We start from the raw sequence: 21,975 nt of genomic DNA, 5'->3' as shown, positions 1-21,975 counted from the left end.
AGTAAAGGGAGGAATTGAAGAAGACCTAGAAAAAGTCCCTACTAAGGTGATGAAAAGACTGAGGAATCAGACTCAAAAGGAGCTATTGTATTTAGATGAGAAAGCAGGTGGTAGGTTTAAAAAGGGGATATCATTGGATTTTAGAAGGGAAGATGGTGACCAGCTGCTTTCCATCTCCAATGAGGGCAGAACAAGAGGGGATGTGATCAAATGACAGCAGGCGAGTTTGGGACAGATGGAAGAGTTTTCTGTCTGGGAGCACAGCAGCATGGAGACAACAGGACTAGGGAGCAGGAGGCTTTAGGTACTTATCGATTGTGTGTCTCTACTCAAATCACAACCTCTTGAAGCCTCAGTTTCTTCAACTGTCAATACACCTCAGACCTGTGAGATCACAATTCATCATTACATCTGTAATTCATCATTTTAGAGAGTTCACTTGAGATTGAGAGCTGGAATGGCGTCCCTCTGGTCATCTAGCTAATAAATGTCAAAAGTAGGACCTGAACCAGGGTTTTGACTCCTAGTTCAGCACATCACATACTCTTCTCTTCCTCATCTATAAAATGCAAATGATAATCTTTCTACCGGGGACAAAGACAGGGATAAATGTTTAGTCTTCTTGAAGTGGATTCTGGTCTTCTGTTCGTTGGAGCTGGCCAGCAGCAGAGTTGGCAAGACGCACAAGAACTCAACTTACAAGCCAACAACTTGCTTTTCCTCTCCCCTCACCCTCCCAAACCTTCCCTTTTGCCCTCTCTGATGCAGTAGAGGGAGTCCACATTTCCTCATAAAAAAGACCTGAACTCAGATCTTGGCTCCATCACTCCCTCACTATGTAGCCTTGGGAAGGTTCCATTTTAGGAAGAATTTTTTTTCCTAGTTGGGAATATGATTAGGATAATGAGATGGCTTTCAACAATTCAACTGAAATTTCTCAGAAATTTTGAAAAACATACTGTGAGCAAGACACTGTGCTAGTCAAGGCAGATACAGCAATATAAACAAAAAGCCGACTGTACTCTGGAAGAGTACTACTAGAGGCATAAAATGTGTCCATCAAGAAAACTGGATAAACTTGTGATGAAAAGATCCATCTGCAGCTAGAGAGAGAACTAAGGAGACTGAATGTAGATCAAAGCATATTCTTTTCACCTTTTTGTTGTAATTGTTGTTTGTTCGCTTGTTTTTTTTTTTTTTTCTTTCTCATGTTTTGTTTTTTTCCTTTTTGATCTCATTTTTCTTGCCCAGCATGATGGATATGGAAATATGTTTAGAAGAACTGCACCTGTTTAACCTATATTGGATTGCATGCTGTTTAGGTGAGAAGGAGGAGGAAGATGATGAGGAGGAGGAGGAGAAGAAGAATTGGGATATTTAGCCTGAAGAAATTAGGTTAGTTAGAACAACTAGGTGGTGATGTGATAGAAGGTGGGATTTAAAGTCAGGAAGACCCATATATCCAGACAATTACTAGCTGTGTGACTCTGGACAAATCATTTAGCCTTGTTAACCTCCGTTCCTCATCTGAAAATGAACTGGAGAAGGAAATGGCAAACCAACTCCAGTATTGACCAAGAAAACCCCAAATGAGGTTATGAAGAATAGGGCATGACTGAAAAACAACTAAAACCACAACAGCGTTTTTGAAGTGTATTGAATGACTACATACAGATTAGATTTGTTCTTATTAACTCCCAGAGGGTAGTGCCAGGAAGAAGAGTTGAAGGTGAAAAAGTTTTAGCTCAAAGTAAAGAAAAACTTTCTAATAAAAGATTTGTCCAGAAATGGATTGGTATGACTTATGAAATAGTGAGTTCCTCCTTACTGGAGATAGTCAAGAAGAGACCAGATGAGCAATTATTAGGGATAGGGACTTTCATACTGTCAATCAATCGATAATTTCTTCCGCACCTACTATGTGCCAGGCAGGCATTGTGAGAGGCACAAATGAAAATAATCCCTCAGCCTTAAAAAGATTAACATTGATCTGAGTCCTGAAGGGAGCTAGAGTTCCAAGAGATGAAAACGAAGGGAAGAAGCATTTCAGGCAGGAATACAGAGGCACAAAGGTGAGAGATCGACATTAAAGCTCTGGCTAGAGTATAGAATATATGAAGGAAGATAATATGTAATAATTCTGAAGGGACTAGACCCATTTTGGGTTTTTTTCTCTTTTTTAAATTAAATAAAACTTTTTATTTTTCAAAACATATACATAGATAATTCTGCAACATTAGCCCTTGCAAAAACTTATGTTCCGGTTTCTTCCCCCTTCTCCTATCCCCTCCCCTAAATGGCAAGTAGTCCAATATATGTTAAAGATGGTAGAAATATATCTTAAATTCAACATATGTATACATATTTATATAATTATGTTGCTGTACAAGAAAAATCAAATCAAACCAGAAAAGAAAATGATGAAGAAAATAAAATGCAAGCAAACAACAAAAAGAGTGAGAATGCTACGTCACAAGACCATTGGAACTGTGGACCCATTTTGTAAAGAACTTTGGAGGCCAAACAGAGAATTATTAAGAAATTAGGAACCCTTGCCCCAGTGATAATGGGACTATGGGATACGGATTGGATGAGAAAGTCTCTTAATGACCCTTTCAATCTGGGTTTCTTCGGTTCTATGAAGTTATTTATCTCTTCCTGAGCCTTAGTTTCTCCATTTGTAAAACCTACCTGACAGGATGGTTGTGAGGATTAAATGAGGGAATATCTATATAAAAAATTTCATAAACCACAAAGCACTATGTAAATGTCAGTTACTATTATTAATATCGTCCATCATTTCCCAGGATGTGATCCCCTGAAGCTGGCAGCAATCTTTCTGCTTCTAACTTCCTTCCCTAATCTACCCTAGTGCAGCTGCCTCTCTCTGGGGAGGAGAAAGGGATTGAAAGGGGAAACTTGGGAAATGTCTGAGAAGGAAAAAGAAGCCAAGAGTCTTTCAGGATGGGCAGGATCCTATAGAAGGGCTACAGACTGATTGGAAAATAGGGGGGGCTTTCCTGCAGAATCAGAAGAAGTTGCTCCTCTGGTTCTTTACCTCCTGGAGAGGTGGTTCCGGGCTTGGCATCCCAGGGGGTAGAGTGGAATGAGGGGAGACGAGGCTGCCTAAAGGAGGGGGAGGGGAAATTGAGAGATGCCACCTGTCAGTCTCTTGTTGGAAATATGAGCCTCTAAGTCCAGACGGGTGTTGTACCAACCGGGGCCATAAACAATGAGCCCTGGCTGGCTAGAGTCCTGGGGGGAGGATGACAGAGGAGGCAGAAGGTGGACTCCTCTGCCAGAGTTAAGGGCAAGAGACATTATGGGCTTAAAGAGAAGGGAGTGAGACAGTACAGCTGGAGGAAGGAAGACACAGACAGAGGCACATACTAGGGCAGCAGCAGGTAGGAGACACACCAGCCCCATCCTTCCCCCCCTAACTTTATCCTTCTCTTCCTGCTTCCCCCAACTCCTGTCACCTCCCAAGGACCAGAGGTTCAATATGCAAACAGAACAGGCTTGATCATATATTCATGGAAGGGACCTCTGAGAAGATTCATGGAAGGAACCTTCCATTTTACAGTAGGGAAAATTGAGTCTATAAAGAGGAAGTTAATGTCCCAGAGCCAAGTGTCTAATCAGTGACAAGCTAGGACTATCAATATCCCATCTTTCAGATTCTAGATTCAGTGGTCTTTCAGACAATGGTGTTCCCATAGCCCCTTGGGCTTTAGATGACTTAGCACTTAAGCAGAGAGCCCCCTAAGTCGCACTTGACTGCCCATTGAAAATCCTTGAGTAGAACTCAACTGTGGGTCAGTCAAGAAGAGTATTATCTAGTCTAAGTTTTCCGTTTTACAGTAGAGGAAGTCTAGGGAGAGGAAGTTAATGTCCCAGAGTCAAGTGCCTAATCATTGACAAGGTTGGGACTATCAATAAATATCCCTACAGAGTCCCTCCCTCTCTAAATGTTGCTTTTATTGTTGTTGGGTCATTTCAGTCCTGTCTGCCTCTTCGTGACCCAATCTGGGGTTTTCTTGGCAAAGAAACTGGAGTGCTTTATCATTGCCTTCTCCAGCTCATTTGATGGATAGGGAAATGTGGCAAACACAGATTCTAGATTCAGTGGTCTAGACAGAGACAATGGTGTTCCCGAGGGGCTAGCCATCTAAAGGACTTAGCTAGCACTTAAGCAGAGAGCCCTCTAAGTCCCCCTTGACTGTCTGTCCATTGAAAATCCTTGAACTCATCTGTGTGTCAATCAAGAAGGGTATCTGTGGCCAAGATTTCCTCCAGATGGGAAACTTCATCAGATAAAAGGGAAGTTTGCACCCCAATCAGATGTTTGGCATCCTAAGGGATGGCCTGTGCTCCTTTGACTTTGGAAAACCAGAGATCCTTGGAATTCTTTGATTCCCCTTGGATTCTTCCAAGGAAGCCAAGATATGATGAGAAGTGGTTGATATCAAAGATGTGTTTAGCGGGAGAACAAAGGACTCAGAGGAGGAAAGAAGATAGGAAGTTAACTCTAGCCCTTTAATTCCTAAATCTAGGCCTAGCTACCTACCTCAAATCTCATCCTGGACTGGGGAGATAGAAGAGACTTAGAGAATTACAGTGAAGAGGAGAGCAGAAGGGGACATTGGAGACTCATCACCAGATATCACTGCTTTGTCCAGGTATCCTTGATACATCCTTCAGTTGGGCAACCTCATGGTCTTTTGTCAGTCTGTGGGCAGATCTGGGGAGGATGAGAAAGGAAGTTCACGAAATGTGGGCCTGGAGAAGGATGTATGAGTATTGGTCTATGTGTCTGTATATGTGCCTATATATGCCATTTTAGTATCCCCAAGGATTTCCATTTTCATCCCTGTAGATTCCTCCCCTCTCTAGAGGGCTTGTAGCTTGTGGCCCTCCATGACTTAGAAGATGATCTTTGAGAGTTCTGGTAGCCAGAAATCAATTAGCCTGTAGCCAATCTGGATAGTGATCCTCTTTCTTCTTAGCTAGGGTGGCCCCTAGAGAACAGACCTACAGAGTCCCTCCCTCTCTAAATGTTGCTCTTATAGTTGTTCAGTCATTTCAGTCCTGTCTGCCTCTTTGTGACCCAATCTGGGGTTTTCTTGGCAAAGAAACTGGAGTGCTTTATCATTTCCTTTTCCAGCTCATTTGATAGATAAGGAAACTGAGGCAAACACAGTGAAGTGCCTTGCCAAAGTCATGAAGCCAGTAAGTGTCTGAGACCAGATGAAAATGAATCTTCTTGACTCTAAGCTCAGAATTCTACCCATCGCATCACCTGGGTGCCCCTCTCTAATTACCTTATATTCAACTACTTTGTTGAAATTTCCATTTATTAACTTTAAATTTATGTCATATACACTTATATATTTGTTTTTTCTCTCTCTCATCAGCATTTAAGTCTTTCCTTAGTCCCGATTGTTTCATTCTTTGTATTTATATTTCCAGTGTTTAATACAATGTATATAGTAGGTGCTTAATAAATATTTGTGGATTGACTGACTGATTACCAGATCCAAACCACTATCTTGGATGATAGGATAAAATAAACAAACAAAAGCCTTAATGAACTAGAATCATGAGCTGAATTGAATAAGATAAAATTTAATTGAGATAAATACAGAGTTCTATACTTGGATTTTAAAAATTAACTTCATGGGTTGAAGGTGGGAGAGTTGTGGCTGACCAGAAGTTAATACAAAACAATCTATAGACTGCGGGCTCAAAGTGAGTCAACACTGCAATATGGCAGCCAAGAATAGCTAATGGGATCTTAGGCTACATTAAGAGAGACCAAATGTCCAGAACACGGAACTCCTGTTGTCATCTGCCCTAGTTTGACCACATATAGAATGGTGTGTTCAATTGTGGGTACCACATTTGAAGTAGTAATTGAGCAGCTGGAGTACATCCAGGGTCGGGCAACCAGGTGAGGGGCCGGGGGATCTGGCCATTTAAAAATTACAGGGGTTGTACACATTATGACAACATTAAGGAGGCTTAGCTTAGAGAAGAGATGGTTCAATAGGGACATAGTAGCCATCTTTAAGTATCTGAAGGGCTGTCCCAAGAAAAATTAATTCAACTTGTTCTGCTCGGTCCTGTTAAAGCAGAAGCAATTCAGTGGGTAGAACTTAGGGGGAAAAGTAGACTTTGACTTCATGTACGGAAACGCCTTCTACCACTTAGAGCTGTCCCAAAGGAGAAGAGGATGTGGTGAGTTCCCTACCACTGGAGTTCTTTAAGAAAACCTTTGGGTATTGCAGAAGGGGATTCCTAACAGGTATGGGGCTGCCTTTTTTCCCCAAACAATCAAATTCTAGAGTTCCATGAAGCTACAGAGCTTATGGGAGTGGGGCGGGGGGGGGGGAGGGACATGTCTGCTGGCAGAGGCTTAGCAAATCCAGAGTCTCTTCACCAGATGCTTCTCAGAAAATCATCAGTGGAAATGGATTAGTATAATGTGTCAGCATGCAATGTATACATAGATGTGCATATAGTGTTTGGAGGGGCAAGTGTGGCTGGGTTGAACAGATGGCTGAATTAGAAAAGAGCAATTGTACCAGACAGGTGTATCATGGAAAACTGCCAGGTCTTGATTTATTATGCATGGATTTCTTACTGCTAGTGTGTAATTATTTTTATCAATGAATATTGTTTTTATTGCTTCACATATATGATTTATCTTCACCTGGCCTGTGAATTCCTTGAGAGCAGAAACTGTCATATATTTTTCTATATGGCTTTGGGATGTCTAGAACATAGTAGTGTCTCCCTAAGTAGAAGCTTAGAACCCCAGAGCTGGAAGGGACCTCACAACATAGAATATCAGAACTAGGAGATCCCTTAGAAGAAAGGCTGAGTCTAGAGGGAGCTTAGAATATAGAATGGCAGAGCCAGAAGGGACTTTAGAATATAGGAACTGGATAAATCATGAAAACGTAATATAGTATCCCTGGATAAGGAATTAGAACAGGGATTCTTAACTACTGTTTTTGTATCATGGACCTCTTTGTCAGTCTGGGGAAGCCTTAGGGACCTTTGCTCAAAATAATGATCTCTCACCTACATTTACAATTAAAAGAAATGCTTGGTTTGGTTTGAGATTAGTGAAAATAAAGTTGCAATATTTTTCTCATTCACTTATCCTGTAAAATCTATCCATGATCCCCTTTGAGAAGACCATGGACCCCAGGTTAAAAACTCCAGCATTAGAGGTACCAAGTCCAACCTGTCATTTTACAGATGAGGAAAAAAGAGACTTGGGAAAATAAGACAGCTAATAATTAGCTCCAAAGCTGAAGCTAGCATCTCCTGAAGCCATTTCAGTCCTCCTTCTAGATTGGGCAACCCCCATTATAGAACAGACGGAAAGAAGCAGGCAGTAGGCTTTGGATGAGGAAACCATGGAGAACTAGAGACAGAAGGCAATCTGGTCCATAGAGCTGCCTTCAAGAGCACTGGAAACACCTTTAGTTACTAAGACACCCAAAGGAAAAGCTAAGCCCAATGGGTCAATTGGGAGTGAGGTAAGCAGGAAAAGGGCTGGATTCAGAAAGAAGACCTGAATTCAAATCCTAGTTTTCCTGCAAGGTGATTTTGGCAAATTATATCATCTGCTAGAGCCTGTTTTCCCTCCTACAAAATTAGAGCATTCAGCTAGCTGGGATCTCTGGTCCTCTGTGCAACGAGAACGGGAGCAGTTGGAGGAATCCATTGTCTGCCTCCCTCCTGTTTCCCATCTCTGGCTCATACGTACATCCAGGTGCCCGGCGTGCTCTCGGCTCAGAAGCTAGCTTTGGAAAGGTCAGGATGTATTTTTAAACAGTGATGTGATTGCCCGCCCCTCCTCCTCCTGAGACACCACTAGGGACCCTACTTGAGAGTTGTTTTGTTTGTAACATGACCCCCAAGAGGGATAAGGGACTGGAGAAACTGTCCCCGGCATGCGTCCAGGCATAGATATCACAGTAAGTATACGTTCAGGACACCACAAATAAATAGGACCCAGCTTAATTGTATGTATTCCTTACTTTGTCTTGTTCTGAACTAACCCCACAGCTGGGGTGAGACCTGGAAAACTTGAGGGAAGAAAACGTGGGGTCTCACAGATCTAATTAGGGGATTCTCGTTAGCACTCACCAGAACACTGGAAGTTGGACAGAGCTAGAATAATAGGTATGTGTGTGTGTTTGTGTATATACACATGTGTATGTATGGATATGTATATATATAAAACACAAATGTATATATTTGTGTGTACTTATACATGTGTGCATATATACATGTATATGTATAGATATAGGTATATATATAAAACTAAAACATATATATATATATTTGTGTGTGCTTCTGATTATATATAATGTATATATGTATGTATATATAAAAACACAGATATGTATATATTTGTGTGTACTTGTGTATATATACAGATTTGTATATATGTGGGTATATATAAAACATGCACATATGTATATATTTATGCTTATATATGTATGTATATATATGTGTGTGTGTATGTTTATATGTATGTATATATAAAACTAAAACATATATACATTTGTATATATTTGCGTGCATGTGTGTATGTGTGTGTGTGTGTGTGTGTGTGTGTGTGTATCTACGAATCTTGAACTGAATTCTGAAGTCTAACACTAACTAGATGATCCTGGAAAACTCACTTAATCATTTGCCTCGGTTTCCTGGACTATAAAATGAGGATAAGAGTTGCATCTACTTCCCAGGGTCATTGTGGGGAAGAAATCAGATACATATTGTAAGGTGCTTAGCATAGTGCCTGGCCCAAATATACTTTATAAATGTTAGCCGTTATTATCATTTTACAGTTATCCCTTCCACATCTAGTGGGTTAGGGGCATGGGACTCCATCAATCTGGAAAATCCCCATCAGATTTTTGACCTTCCCTTTATACCAGAGAAGCCTTAATTATTATAGTATTAAAAAAATAATACTATAGTATTAAAATTATTATAGTTTTAATTATGATATTATATGGGTAGAGCAGCGGTCCTGAAATCATGCATTCAAATCCCACCACAGACACTTCCTAGCTTTGTGAAGCCGGGCAATTTCACCTTATTTGTTTCCTCAAGAAGAAAATAAAAAAAACGCTCCAGTATCTTTGCTAAGAAAGATCCAAGTAGGGCCACAAAGAATTGGTCACAAGTGAAATGACCCACCAATAAAAATTATGTAAAGCTCTCGGCGGTCGTGAAATTCAAGGGGACCACTTCCTGGAGGCCCCACTTAGAAGATATTATTTTTGCCTTTACTCTGCCATCTTGGCTCTGCCCGTAGAGGATATGATTTTCACTCTACAAAGAAACTAAAGCTTTTAATTAAACTTAACTGTAATATGGATGTGGGCCCTAGGTTCACACTGAAAAGACACATCATGTGCTTCGATCCAAAGCCCCAGACACCTGGTCCAAGTCACAGCTGGTCCATAGGACCTGTATAAACACTTAGACTGGCACCAACCTGCTTTTCCCACGTGGGCTCGTGCTTCTTCTCCTCCTGATGCTCCGAGTTGCATCCAATGTTTCCTCATCTTCAAAATTTAGAGGCTTGGATTAGGTGATCTCTGAGGTCTTTCCAGCTTCAAATCCTTTGATCCCCCTGACTGACCCTTCTCTCTCTCCTACATCCCATGCTTCCCTGCTTCTCTCCGGGCTCTTACTCACACTGTTCCCTATGTTTGGAATGTCTTCAGAGAATCATGGATCTTGAGGTCAAGCCTTTAGTCCAGTTCTTTTTATAGAAGAGGAGATTGAGATCCTTAGGAGATGAGTGACTGCTCCAGGTAGCAGATTCAAATTCAGGAGCTGCCACTCCAAAACCATCCTTCTTAGTTAGATCCAATATCCCATTGCCCTCTCCCTTGGTCCCTGATGAAAGCTTTTGCTTTCTTTAAAGCTCAACCCAGATGCAGTCCCTGATTCCATGGCCACCAAGGACCTTCCCCAGCTCTCCATAACCTCCCACACTTCTTTTGTGCACCAATCGCATCCTATTATTAGTTATAGTTATTTTGTATACATCATATCCCTTACAAAGTTGTAACCATTGAAAAAGCAAAGCCTGTTTCTCCTTCCCTCTGAGGCATCTAGTTATGTAGGTGCTGAAATTCTAGACTTAGAATGAAGAAACCTTGAGTTCAAATCCAGCCTCAGACACTTAGTGATCCTGGGCACTTAACTTCCCCAAACCTCAGATTTCTTATTTATAAAAAGGGATAAATAATAGCACTTCCCTCACAGGACTGCTATAAAAATCAAATGAGATAATAAATAAATCCACATGAAGCCCTTGGGGAAACATTAAAGTACTACATAAATGTTAGCTATTATTATTTAAACGTTGTATCTTTCCCAACATCTTACACTGAAGTTTATACACAGTAAACGTGTGTTCCTTGCTTGGTGGCAGGACCTGGCACTTTAGGAAACTTTAAAACATACTACATAAACATCAGCTATTATTAATTAAATTTTGAATCTTTCCCAATATCTTGCACTGAACTTTACACACAGTAGGTACTTTGAATTTTCCCCATCTTATACTGAGCTCTACACACAGTAGGTGTTTAATAAGTATTTGAAATTCCCTGCTCTGTGGCAGGGCTTGGCACTTTGGGAAACCTTAAAACACTACAGAAATGTTAACTATTATTATTTAAACTTTGAATTTTTCTCAACATCTTGCACTGAGCTTTACACACAGTAGGTGCTTAATAAATATTTGTATTCCTGGCTTGGTGGCAGGGCTTGGCATTTTGGGAAACTTAAAAACATATTCCATAAATGTTAGCAATTATTACTTAAATTTTGAATCTTCCCCAACATCTTGCACTGAGCTCTACACACGGGAAGTGCTTAATAAATATTTGTATTCCCTGCTCTGTGGCAGGGCTTAGCACTTTGGGAAACCATAAAACACTACATAAATGTTAGCTATTATTACTTAAACTTTGAATCTTTCCCAACATCTTGCACTGAACTTTACACACAGTAGGAACTTTGAATTTCCCCATCTTGCACTGAGCTCTACACACAGTAGGTATTTAATAAATATTTGAATTCCCTGCTCTGTGGCAGGGCTTGGCACTTTGGGAAACTTTAAAACACTAAGTAAATGTTAGCTATTATTATTTAAACTTTGAATCTTTCCCAACATCTTGCTTTACACATAGTAGGTGCTTAATAAATATTTGTATTCCTTGCTCTGTGCCAGGGCTCTGCAAGTAGCCAAATCCTGCTATGTTTTGTCTCCTTCTAGAGATGGAAAAGGAAAATGGGAAGCCCCTTCAGGATGGGACCACGGAGGAAGACTTAGCCAAAGACTTGGAGCAGAAGATGTCTGACAAGAAGGAAGAAAATGGAAAAGGGGAGGCCCAGTCTAAGGCCAAGATAGAGAATGATGAGGAAGCCGAATCCAATACCAAAAAGGAGGCTGATGAAAAAGAGGAGACTAAACCTGTATCCCAAGGAGAGGCAGATGGGGCAAAGGAAACTCAATCTAACTTGAAAAAAGAGGCTGATGGGAAAGAGGAGACCAAGTCTGAACCCAAAGAAGAGGCCAATGAGAAAAAGGAGGCCAAATCTGAAACCAAAAAAGAGGCTGATGGGAAAGAGGAAGCCAAATCTGAAACCAAAGAAGAAGGCGATGGAAAAGAGGAGGCTAAGTCTGAACTCAAAAAAGAGGCTGAAGGGAAAGAGGAGGCTAAGTCTGAAACCAAAAAAGAGGCTGAAGGGAAAGAGGAGGCTAAATCTAAAACCAAAAAAGAGGCTGAAGGGAAAGAGGAGGCTAATTCTGAAACCAAAACAGAGGCTGAAGGGAAAGAGGAGGCTAAGTCTGAAACCAAAAAAGAGGCTGAAGGGAAAGAGGAGGCTAATTCTGAAACCAAAACAGAGGCTGACAGAGAAGTGAAATGTGACTCACTAGAGGAGGCAACAAAGGAGTCCGAGGAGAATAAGGAGACTTCCTGCTCAGAATTGGAGGCAGAAACCATTTCTGACACTCAGATTACCCAGGTGAGGAAGCTCAGTTTTTCCTGTTTGTGGGTCTCGTTCCACACTCACTCGTAGCCCCAAAGAGAGAGTGATCTGGTCCAGGGGACTACAGGACAACGGGGGAGAGAGGACACAACTTCTAAACCCCCTCCCCAAACACCTTGTGTGGGTGGGTTCCTGGGAATTGGCTACACCTATGCATGTGGTGTGTCCTCTCAGGAGGAAGGTGATAATGAGGGAGCTGAGAAGGAGCAGGGAGAAGACTCAGGAGCAATTCCTAGCTCACCAGAGTGGCCTGAGAGCCCCACTGGAGAGGGTAAGCACTTCAGCCCAGGTAAATGGAGTTGTAGAGTGGAAGAGGGCAAAATCGGGGTGCGGGAGTGGGGAAGATGGATGGAAATATGATAACATTAAGAAGAGGTAAAGAAAGAAGCTTTCCAACAGCCACAGATGGCTCCTTTAATTTTTTTCAGACTCTATTGGTCCAGAGAGCCCAACAGCCAGGTAAGATTGGGTCTTGGGGAGGTCTCCAAGCCCCAAAGCTTTGCCCCAATTCTCCCTCATCTTTTATAAGTCATTCTTCCATCTCCTGCTCTCCATCAGACTCGATTGTGTCAACATATTCTACTGCCAATCCCCAGTGACAAATACCCCCTTGCCCTTGGTTAGGTACAATTTAGACTACACTCGCTTTAGCTATGAGGATTTTTTTTAAAATGAGGACTCAGGAGTCCCAAATAAATCCAACAACTGTTCGTTAGGTACCCATTACGTGCCAAACATTTTGCCGGGTTCTGGGTCTACAAAAACAACTGCAAACTGACTTAATGAATTTATATTCTGTTGGGGAGGGAGAAAGCAGGATAAAACAGTACAGACAGATAAGCATGGTGATGATTTAAGGAGGAGGAATCAAGAGATCAAAAAAAAGGCTTTGAGTAGTAGGAGATCGCATCTAAGCTCTGAGCTAAGTTTTGAAGGGAAGGAGGGATTCTAAGAGGCAAAGGGTAGAAGGGAGAGCATTCCCACTGTTGAAGAATGGAAGGCAGCAATCAATCAACATTTATTATGCCCTTACTGTGTGCCAGACACTGTGCTAAGTGTTAGGGATACAAAAGAAGGCAAAGATAGTCCCTATCTTTTTTTTTTCCCTTCAAAGGCATTAGGGTTAAATGACTTGCCTGGGTCACACAGCTAGCAAGTGGTAAGTTTCTGAGTTCAGGGCTGTGACATGTAGCTACCTTGATAGTCCCCATTCTCGAGGCAGAATCTGCAATGTTAAGTTTGGGGAATAACAAGGACAATTTGACTAGTGTTCACACTGGATTTAAGCTCCCTAAGGCCAGGTATTATTTCCCATCAGTCTATTTTCCCAGGAGTGAGCACCATAGCTGGCACATAGGAGGCACTTAGTGTTGATTCATTGATTTTTTAAAGCCTTCCTCTCCCCAAACCCCCTTTTCTCCCATGAGCCTCTAACCTTGGAGACTTGTCTGGTCCCCTCAGCTTGCAGGGGCCAGACTTTCTGAATCTCACTCTTGACTTCCTTCTGTCTATAGTGAGTCCTCCCTCAGCGATGTGCCCCAGAGTCCCACAGGCCCCTCACCCTCTGAGGAGAAGAAGAAGGAGAAGCCTTCGGAACATAGAGTTTCTGCTCCAGCTCGACCCCGGGGACCCAGGGCTCAGAACCGAAAGGCCATCATGGACAAATTTGGGGGGTAAGAAACGGGGTCACAGATGGCCAAGCCCAAGGTACAGAGGGAGCCTTTCAGGGGGCCAGGGTTGGACTGATGAAAGCGGAAATGAGGTCCAGGCTGAAGCTCCCTGATACCAATAATCAGGAGAGATGGGTTCCAGTCCCAACTGCACCACTCTAAGGCTTGGAACAGGCAATTTTCTTCCTTCTGCCTCAATTTCCTCCCTTGTACGATGAAAGGCAGGAGGCAATGTGGTAAAAGAACAGCAGCCCTGATTGGGAATCAGAAACCGTGCCCTGGAATACCAGCCCCACCCCTGCTCAGGCAGCCAGGGATCCAGAGAAAAGAGCTTGGAGTCAGGATTTGAGTTCAAATTTTACCTTAGCTACTTGGTAGCTATGTGACCATGGAAAAGTTCCCTAACCCCCAGCCTCAGTTTCTTTGGGTGTAAATTGGAGATGTAATCCCTCCTTTATACTATGAAGTTCAAATTAGATAACTTATGTAAAGTCCTCTTGCAAACCACAAAGCACTTCTCTAAATGATATTATTCTCCCTTATAATCTTAGGGAAATTATATCACTACTCTGGGTCTCATTTTGTTCATCTGTAAAATGGGAAAGAGTAGGGGGCCTCCCTAGTTATTGTTGCTCAATACTTAACCCCATTTTGAGGATTTTCTTGGGAAAAAATACATTTTACAGATAAGGAAACTGAGGCAAACAGTTAAGTGACTTGCTTAAAGGTGCACAGCTTTTAAGTCTGAGGGCAGATTTTAACTTAAGGGGGATGAGTCTTCATGAGTCCAGGCCTGGAACTTTGTTCACTGTACCACCTAGCTGCCTCCCCAGGGTCACTTTTAAATCCCAGAGTCCTTTGTGCTGAAGACTAGAGAGCCAGAGGTCCCTCTCTGTCTGATAACTCTCTGATCTTCGATCCCTTCTTTGCCTTTGACCTTCCTCTCTTCCAAACAGAGCAGCCACGGGTCCTGCCCCCCTTTTCCGGAACGCCAAGGCAGCCGGGGCAGCTGTGGGCAGCGTCAGGAACATGCTGCTTGAGTGGAGTCGGGCCATGACCAGAAACTATGAGGTGGGAGCCACAACAGGCCCAAGGGAAAGCTCGGGCCGACTCCTGGGGGAGGGCAGGAAGCCCCTTCTCTAGGATGGCTTCTGCACATGCAAGTGAGAGTTAGAGGTGGGAAGGAGCCAGTGCAGAGGAAGGCAACAGAGCCCAGGAACAGTCTTACTCTGAATGGGGCTAAGGGTCCAGAGCGAGGGACTCACACGCGCCAACTTCTCAATTCCGTAGCACGTGGACATTCAGAACTTCTCCTCCAGCTGGAGCAGTGGAATGGCCTTCTGTGCCCTCATCCACAAATTCTTCCCCGATGCCTTTGACTACACCACCCTTGATCCCAAGAAGCGCCGGGAAAACTTCACCCTGGCTTTCTCTACGGCTGAGTAAGTCAGGGAACTCAAAAAGGATGGGGCTCTTTTCCCTTAGGATAGGGGGTGCAAAGGCAAAAAGTAGTGGGGGTCTCTCGGATGTTCATGTGTGTCAAGTACACTGTGTTGGACTTGGACCCAGAAAGAACTGGATTCAAATCCACTTCTGAGAATTACTAGCTTGGGTAAGTGAGCTTAGCTTTCTTTTCTTTTTCTTTTTCTTTCTTTCTTTCTTTCTTTTTTTTTTTTTTTTTGTAAAAATGGAGATAACAATATCTTGTGAAGCTCATGCACCAAGATTTCCCAAATGAGAAATGTGTGTATTATGTAAAGTTCTCTATAAACATCAGTTGTTATAGGCACACACACAACAAGCTCACTGTACTGTGATGTTCAGGGCTTACTTAACTCTAACCCTGTGTTCTAAGATCCTTTCTAGCTTGAACATTCTGTGTTCCCTTCTAGCTCTAGTATTGTGTGTAACAATATCTCTTCCAGAGCTGATCTTCTATATTCTATATTCTAATGTTTCCTCCAGATCTAACATTCTGTTCTCTATATTGCAGCTTTAACATTCACCATTCTGGGTTCTAAGGTCCCTTCTAGCTCTACTATTGTGTGTAACAATGTCCCTTCCAGAGCTGATCTATGTTCTAATGTTTCCTCCAGATCTAACATTCTGTGTTCTATATTCTAGCTTTAACATTTACCGTTCTGGGTTCTAAGGTCCCTTCTAGCTCTAGTATTGTGTGTAACACTGTTCCTTACAGAGCTAACTTTCTGTATTCTAATGTCTCTTCCAAGTCTAACATTCTATGCTCTATGTTCCAGCTTTAACATTCACCATTCTGGGTTTTAAGTTCCCTTCCAACTCTATTATTGTGTGTAACAATATCTCTTCCAGAGCTGATCTTCTATATTCTATATTCTAATGTTTCCTCCAGATCTAACATTCTGTTCTCTATATTGCAGCTTTAACATTCACCATTCTGGGTTCTAAGGTCCCTTCTAGCTCTACTATTGTGTGTAACAATGTCCCTTCCAGAGCTGATCTATGTTCTAATGTTTCCTCCAGATCTAACATTCTGTGTTCTATATTCTAGCTTTAACATTTACCGTTCTGGGTTCTAAGGTCCCTTCTAGCTCTAGTATTGTGTGTAACACTGTTCCTTACAGAGCTAACTTTCTGTATTCTAATGTCTCTTCCAAGTCTAACATTCTATGCTCTATGTTCCAGCTTTAACATTCACCATTCTGGGTTTTAAGTTCCCTTCCAACTCTATTATTGTGTGTAACAATGTTCCTTCCAGAGCTGATCTTCTATGTTCTAATGTCTCCTCCAAATCTAATATTTTGTGTTCTATGTTCCAGCTTTAACATTCACCATTCTGGGTTCTAAGGTCCCTTCTAGCTCTACTATTGTGTGTAACAATGTTCCTTCCAGAGCTGACTTTCCATATTCTAATGTTCTCTCCAGATCTAACATTCTGTGTTCTGTGTTCCAGCTTTAACATTCTGAATGCTAAGTTCCCTTCTAGCTCTAGAATTGTATAACAATGTCCCTTCCAATGTCCCCTCCCATGCTCTACTGTCTCCTCCAGATTTAACATTCTGTGTTCTATGTTCCAGCTTTAACATTCTGAATGCTAAGTTCCCTTTTAGCTTTAGAACTGTATAACAATGTCCCTTCCAGGGCTGACCCCCTACGCTCTGCTGTCTCCTCCAGATCTAACATTCTGTGTTCTGTGTGTTCCAGAGTCCTTTCCATCTCTAACATTCCACATTCTCAGATCCCTTCCAGTTCTAACAGTATGTTTTCTGACACCTTTTGCCACAAAGGCCGGAGGGCGAGTCCTGACCCAAGTATGTGAAAGTTTCCCAAATTAGATGTAATGAGTGGAAGGAAGAGTGTAAAAAACCTTCAAAAAATCCGTAAAGTCCAGGGACTGCCCCCTCATCAGCCCTACCCACCCCCATAGTTGGGCAAGACTGAGATGTCCTGTGTCCTCCACAGCAGGATGGATTTGGGGGGAAATCTCTGTTCCCAGTAACTACGACATTGCTTTTCTTCCTCAAAGCACCACAGTGACAGAGATGTCTTTGTGCCATTCTCTGAGACGCTCCCACCGGGAGCCTTGTGGTGGGACTTACCGGGCAACAAGGCTCCAAGCTTGAGGTTTACCCCAGCTGGTTTATCCCCAGAAGAGCGTCTCTAATCATGCCCTCTTTTCTCCCAAGGAGACTTGGGAAAAACTATCCCAGGTGAACAGCTATTCCTTATGGCAGTCTGGTACCGTGGATAGTGTGCCTTACTTGGCTTCAGGAGGCACTGAATTCAAATCCTTCCTCAGATACTTAGTAAATGTGAGACCTTGAACAAGGATTTACTTTGCAGCTTCAGCTTCATTATCCATTTAAGAGCAATTAAAATAGCAGCTACTTCACAGGGTTGTTGCGAGGACCAAATAAGAGAATACAAGAAAAGTATTTTGTAAACTTTGAAGCCTATTCAAGATGTCCTTAAAATAGTAAAATTTCAAGCTCTTCAAGCTCATGACTTTTGAGACAGCTTAAAGGGACACTAGTAAATTAGTGAATAATGTGAGCTGTTGCTACTGGGCACCTCTGGGCAAGATGTCAGAAGTGTGTTCCACTTCTGCACTGGAGCACGGACACAGAACACTTGGGTCCCATTCCTAGGTACACCCTGGACTTTAGAGGTGAATTTCCTCAGAGGAGAAAACAGTAGTATCATATGTGTGTGCATACATACATATGATTAAATATATATACATATATAATTTAAAATCTCATATATTTACTATCTTATTTAATCTGTTCAACACCCACTTAAGATTAATAATACAAGTTTTAGCACAGTTATTATCCATGTGGGAAAGTTGAGAATTAGTGAGGTAAAATAATCATGAAAAGTCACCGCATGGGATTTGAACCATGATCTTCTGGCTAACAATTGGCTGTCCTACTTCCTCACCAAATAAGATCCCAAGGGCAAAGTGGGTTTGCATGAAAGTCAAGGAGGGAACTCCTTGAGAGTAACAGGTGTGAAAGAGACAGAGGGACATCAAAGAGGGAGCTTACATGGATGCAGGGGTCCTCAAACTACGGCCAGCGGGCCAGATGCAGCAGCTGAGGAGGATTATCCCCCTCACCCAGGGCTATGAAGTTTCTTTATTTAAAGGCCCACAAAACAAAGTTTTGTTTTTACTAGAGTCTGGCCCAACAAAAGTCTGAGGGACAGTGAACTGGCCCCCTATTTTAAAAGTTTGAGGACCCCTGAATTTTAGAGGCAACCTCCTTTCCCCTGACTAACTTATCTTCGGAATATATTGCCTTCGTTGTCTCTGGGAAATCTCAGAATATAACTCAAATATCATTCTTCTCTCCCTCTCCATAAATAGAAGTAAAAGCTCCTATAGGAGCATTCGAGGCAACAACGTGTATATAGAGTATGGGACGGTCATTATTCTGCCGCACAGAAAGCATACGAAGGACTCACAGCAGCCCATAAATAAGCAATACCTTTTCTCCTTCCTTTCCCATGAGTACTCCTACCTTCCCCACAGTCCTACATGACCCCTGAAACCTGTAGCACCTCTTTGCTGATTAGACTTTGCTTAGAAGAAAAATACAATTAAAACTTGCTCCAACATCTGCTGAATCCCTGGTATGTCTCAGAAACTCAATAAGGTGTACAAGCCTTTGTTACAACTCTGAGGGACTGAACTCTCCTAAAGGCAGAAAAAATACTTGGAGTGTTTTTCTGTGGCTGTGAAAAACTTGCTCCAACATCTGCTGAATCCCTGGTATGTCTCAGAAACTCAAAAAGGTGTACAAGCCTTTGTTACAACTCTGAGGGACTGAATTCTCCTAAAGACAGAAAAAATACTTGGAGTGTTTTTCTGTGGCTGTGACTGTTTTTCTCTCTGTGTGTCTCTGACTGTCTCTCTGACTTTCCCTATGTGTGTCTCTGTCTCTCTCTCTTTCTGTCTCTGTCTCTGAACTTCTCTCTCTGTCTCTGAACTTCTCTCTCTGTCTCTATCACTCTCTCTGTATCTCTGTTTCTGCCTCTCTTTTGACTCTGTGTGTCTCTTGTCTCTCTCCTGTCTCTGAACTTCTCTCTCTGTCTCTGAACTTCTCTCTCTGTCTCTATCACTCTCTCTGTATCTCTGTTTCTGCCTCTCTTTTGACTCTGTGTGTCTCTTGTCTCTCTCCTGTCTCTGAACTTCTCTCTCTCTGTCTCTGAACTTCTCTCTCTCCTGTCTCTGAACTCCTCTGTCTCTATCACTCTCTCTGCCTCTCTTTGACTCTCCCTGTGTGTCTCTGTCTCTCAACTTCTCTCTCTCTCTGTCTCTATTACTCTCTCTGTCTCTGCCTCTTTGACTCTCTCTGCGTGTCTCTGTCTCTCAACTTCTCTCTCTCTGTCTCTGCCTCTCTTTGACTCTCTCTGCGTGTCTCCATCTCTCCTGCCTCTGTTTCCCTCTCTCTCACACACACCCACATACAATCTGTAGATCACCTGGGTGGCACTCTGTCACTTAGCGCTAGGAAGGACCCTGGAGAGCACCCAGTGCAGCCTCCCCGGTCCCAGGGAAGAGACCTAGCTCCTCACACGTGAGGAGGAGAGCTGCCATTTGAGCTGAGGCCTCTGGCCCCCAGGGGCCAATAATGTGAGCTGTTGCTGGGCACCTCTGGGCAAGATGTGAGACCACAGGGCTCCCGGTGGGAGCGTCTCAGAGAATGGCACAAAGACATCTCTGTCACTGTGATGCTTTGAGGAAGAAAGGCAATGTCGTAGTTACTGGGAGCAGAGATTTCCCCCCAAATCCATCCTGCTGCGGAGGACAACGGACATGTCAGTCTTGCCCAACTATGGGGGTGAGTAGGGCTGATGGGGGAGGGGGCAGTCCCTGTCAGATCAATGGCTTTCCAGCAGCCATGGCCCAGTCGCACTGATTTCACGCCCTTCCCACCTTCAGGAACCTGGCTGACTGTGCGCAGCTGCTGGAAGTCGATGACATGGTCCGGCTGAGTGTCCCCGACTCCAAATGTGTCTACACCTACATCCAGGAGCTGTACCGCAGCCTGGTGCAGAAGGGACTGGTGAAAACCAAGAAGAAATGAGGGCCTCGGACACCCCCTGCAGGTGCAGCCCAGAAGGACACCTGGAGGATGCCCAGGGGGCTTCCTCTTGTTCTTGGGCATCCTAAGATCCTTAGGAAAAGACTAAAGGCCGGGGGAGGAAACTGGCAGATGGGGCAGTGGGGTCACAGCCTGGGGCTCGGGGAACATGCCCTCCAAGCACCCCACCCCCACCGCAGATAAGGAACGGCCTCCCAGGCCAAACAAACTCCTGAGAACCCTCCTGCCTGTCTGCTTACCTTCTTCCATCGCCTCTCTAGCGATTCCATCTCACACCAATCTTGGGGGGTCCGCGGGACGGGTATTAGAGCCCCCAAATTACAGAGGAGGGGCCAATGAGTTGCCCAAGATCACCCGGCTAATTTTGGGGTGGGTCTGAAAAGAAAACCCAGATCTTTTACCTTTCAAATTTCTGCTCTTTCAGAGATCTTAGGCCCATGGCAGGAACCATCCCTTATGGGAGCATAGAAAGGGAACTTTTATTATGTAATATCTGTTTTCAGACATTTCCCAGTTGTGTGACCCTGGATAAATCACTGAATCCCAATTCCCTCCCCCTCAGCCCCCCAACAATAACTGAGATGGGACATGGCTGCTTTCCCATCAACCTGAGACTTAGGCTACGTCTCTGTAGCCAATGACAAATGTACTCTGGAGCACTTTGCCCATTCATTCATTCCATCAATCCTCCATTCATTCACTATTCATCTGAGAAAGATGGAGAGTTGTCATGGAACACAAATTCAAGATGAAACCATCTTTTTTTGAGGCCAAAAAAAACTAATGGAAGCTTGGACTGATGGGAGCACAGCGGTCCCTCTGTACGCTCCCCTAGGCAGGCTGCGTGGGGACCGTTGTGCTCAGTTCTGGCCGCCATATTGTGGGGAGGACTCTGATGAGCTGGATTGGATCCAGAAGAGGCGTCAGGATGGAGAGAAGACCCTTTTATGAAGGGTCTGTGAAAGAAATGAGACTATTAAGGGAGTTAATATCTCTCTTCGAGTATTTGAAGGGATCTTATATAGGAAAAGAGGCAGCTGGGTAGTGAAGAGGCTAGAGGATTGAGTCTGGAGGCAGGAAGACCTGAGTTCAAATCTTGACTCAGGAACTTAGTAGCTGTGTGACCCTAGACAAGTCATTTAACCTGTTTGCCTCAGTTTCCTCAAACTGTCAAATAAGCTAGAGAAGGAAATAGCACACAAACCACTCCAGTATCTCTGCTAAGAAAAACCCAATGGGATTATGAAGCATGTGACAAGACTGAAAAAAAAATGGCTAAGCAGACTCATATATAGGAAACTGTGTGGCCCCAGAGGGCAGATTAATGGGTAGTTGTGGGGGAATGAGCAGAATCATTAGCTGTAAGGAAAACCTTCTTATGACTAGAGGTATCCTAAAATTGGACTGAGCACTTTGGGGAACTAGTAATTATCTCCCCCTGAGGATTTCCAAGGAGAGATCAGATGACCATTTGGTGAGGGTGGGGGTGCAATAGATATCATAGAGGGAATTCCTGATGGGGGTTGGGTTAAATGGCCCATGAGATGCCTTCCAAATCACAGAATGCCATCTGTTCTTCCAACTTTTAGAGATATGTATTTATTAGAGCTGAT

General features: G+C 43.1%; 1 protein-coding gene across 2 annotated transcripts; it reads left to right on the top strand.

Annotated features, from left to right (window-relative positions):
* Window positions 1-7,866: 7,866 nt before the first annotated feature.
* SMTNL1 (smoothelin like 1) lies at window positions 7,867-21,485 on the top strand. 2 transcript variants are annotated; one of them, XM_023506434.2, is made up of 8 exons: window positions 7,867-7,991; window positions 11,324-12,078; window positions 12,277-12,373; window positions 12,531-12,561; window positions 13,617-13,775; window positions 14,729-14,843; window positions 15,063-15,214; window positions 20,200-21,485. In XM_023506434.2, the coding sequence occupies exons 2-8, from the start codon at window positions 11,326-11,328 to the stop codon at window positions 20,342-20,344; spliced, it is 1,452 nt and encodes a 483-aa protein (XP_023362202.1). In that variant the 5' UTR covers window positions 7,867-7,991; window positions 11,324-11,325; the 3' UTR covers window positions 20,345-21,485. The 2 variants fall into 2 exon arrangements, with proteins under 2 accessions (XP_023362202.1, XP_031798149.1); XM_031942289.1 differs by lacking the exon at window positions 7,867-7,991 and adding an exon at window positions 8,033-8,199.
* Window positions 21,486-21,975: the final 490 nt, after the last annotated feature.

This window comes from Sarcophilus harrisii, chromosome 6 (assembly GCF_902635505.1).
Source record: "Sarcophilus harrisii chromosome 6, mSarHar1.11, whole genome shotgun sequence".
In the NCBI taxonomy this organism is placed as follows: domain Eukaryota; kingdom Metazoa; phylum Chordata; class Mammalia; order Dasyuromorphia; family Dasyuridae; genus Sarcophilus; species Sarcophilus harrisii.
The sequence above is the reverse complement of the archived record's forward strand: the minus strand, read 5'-3'. Positions and strand labels throughout refer to the sequence as shown.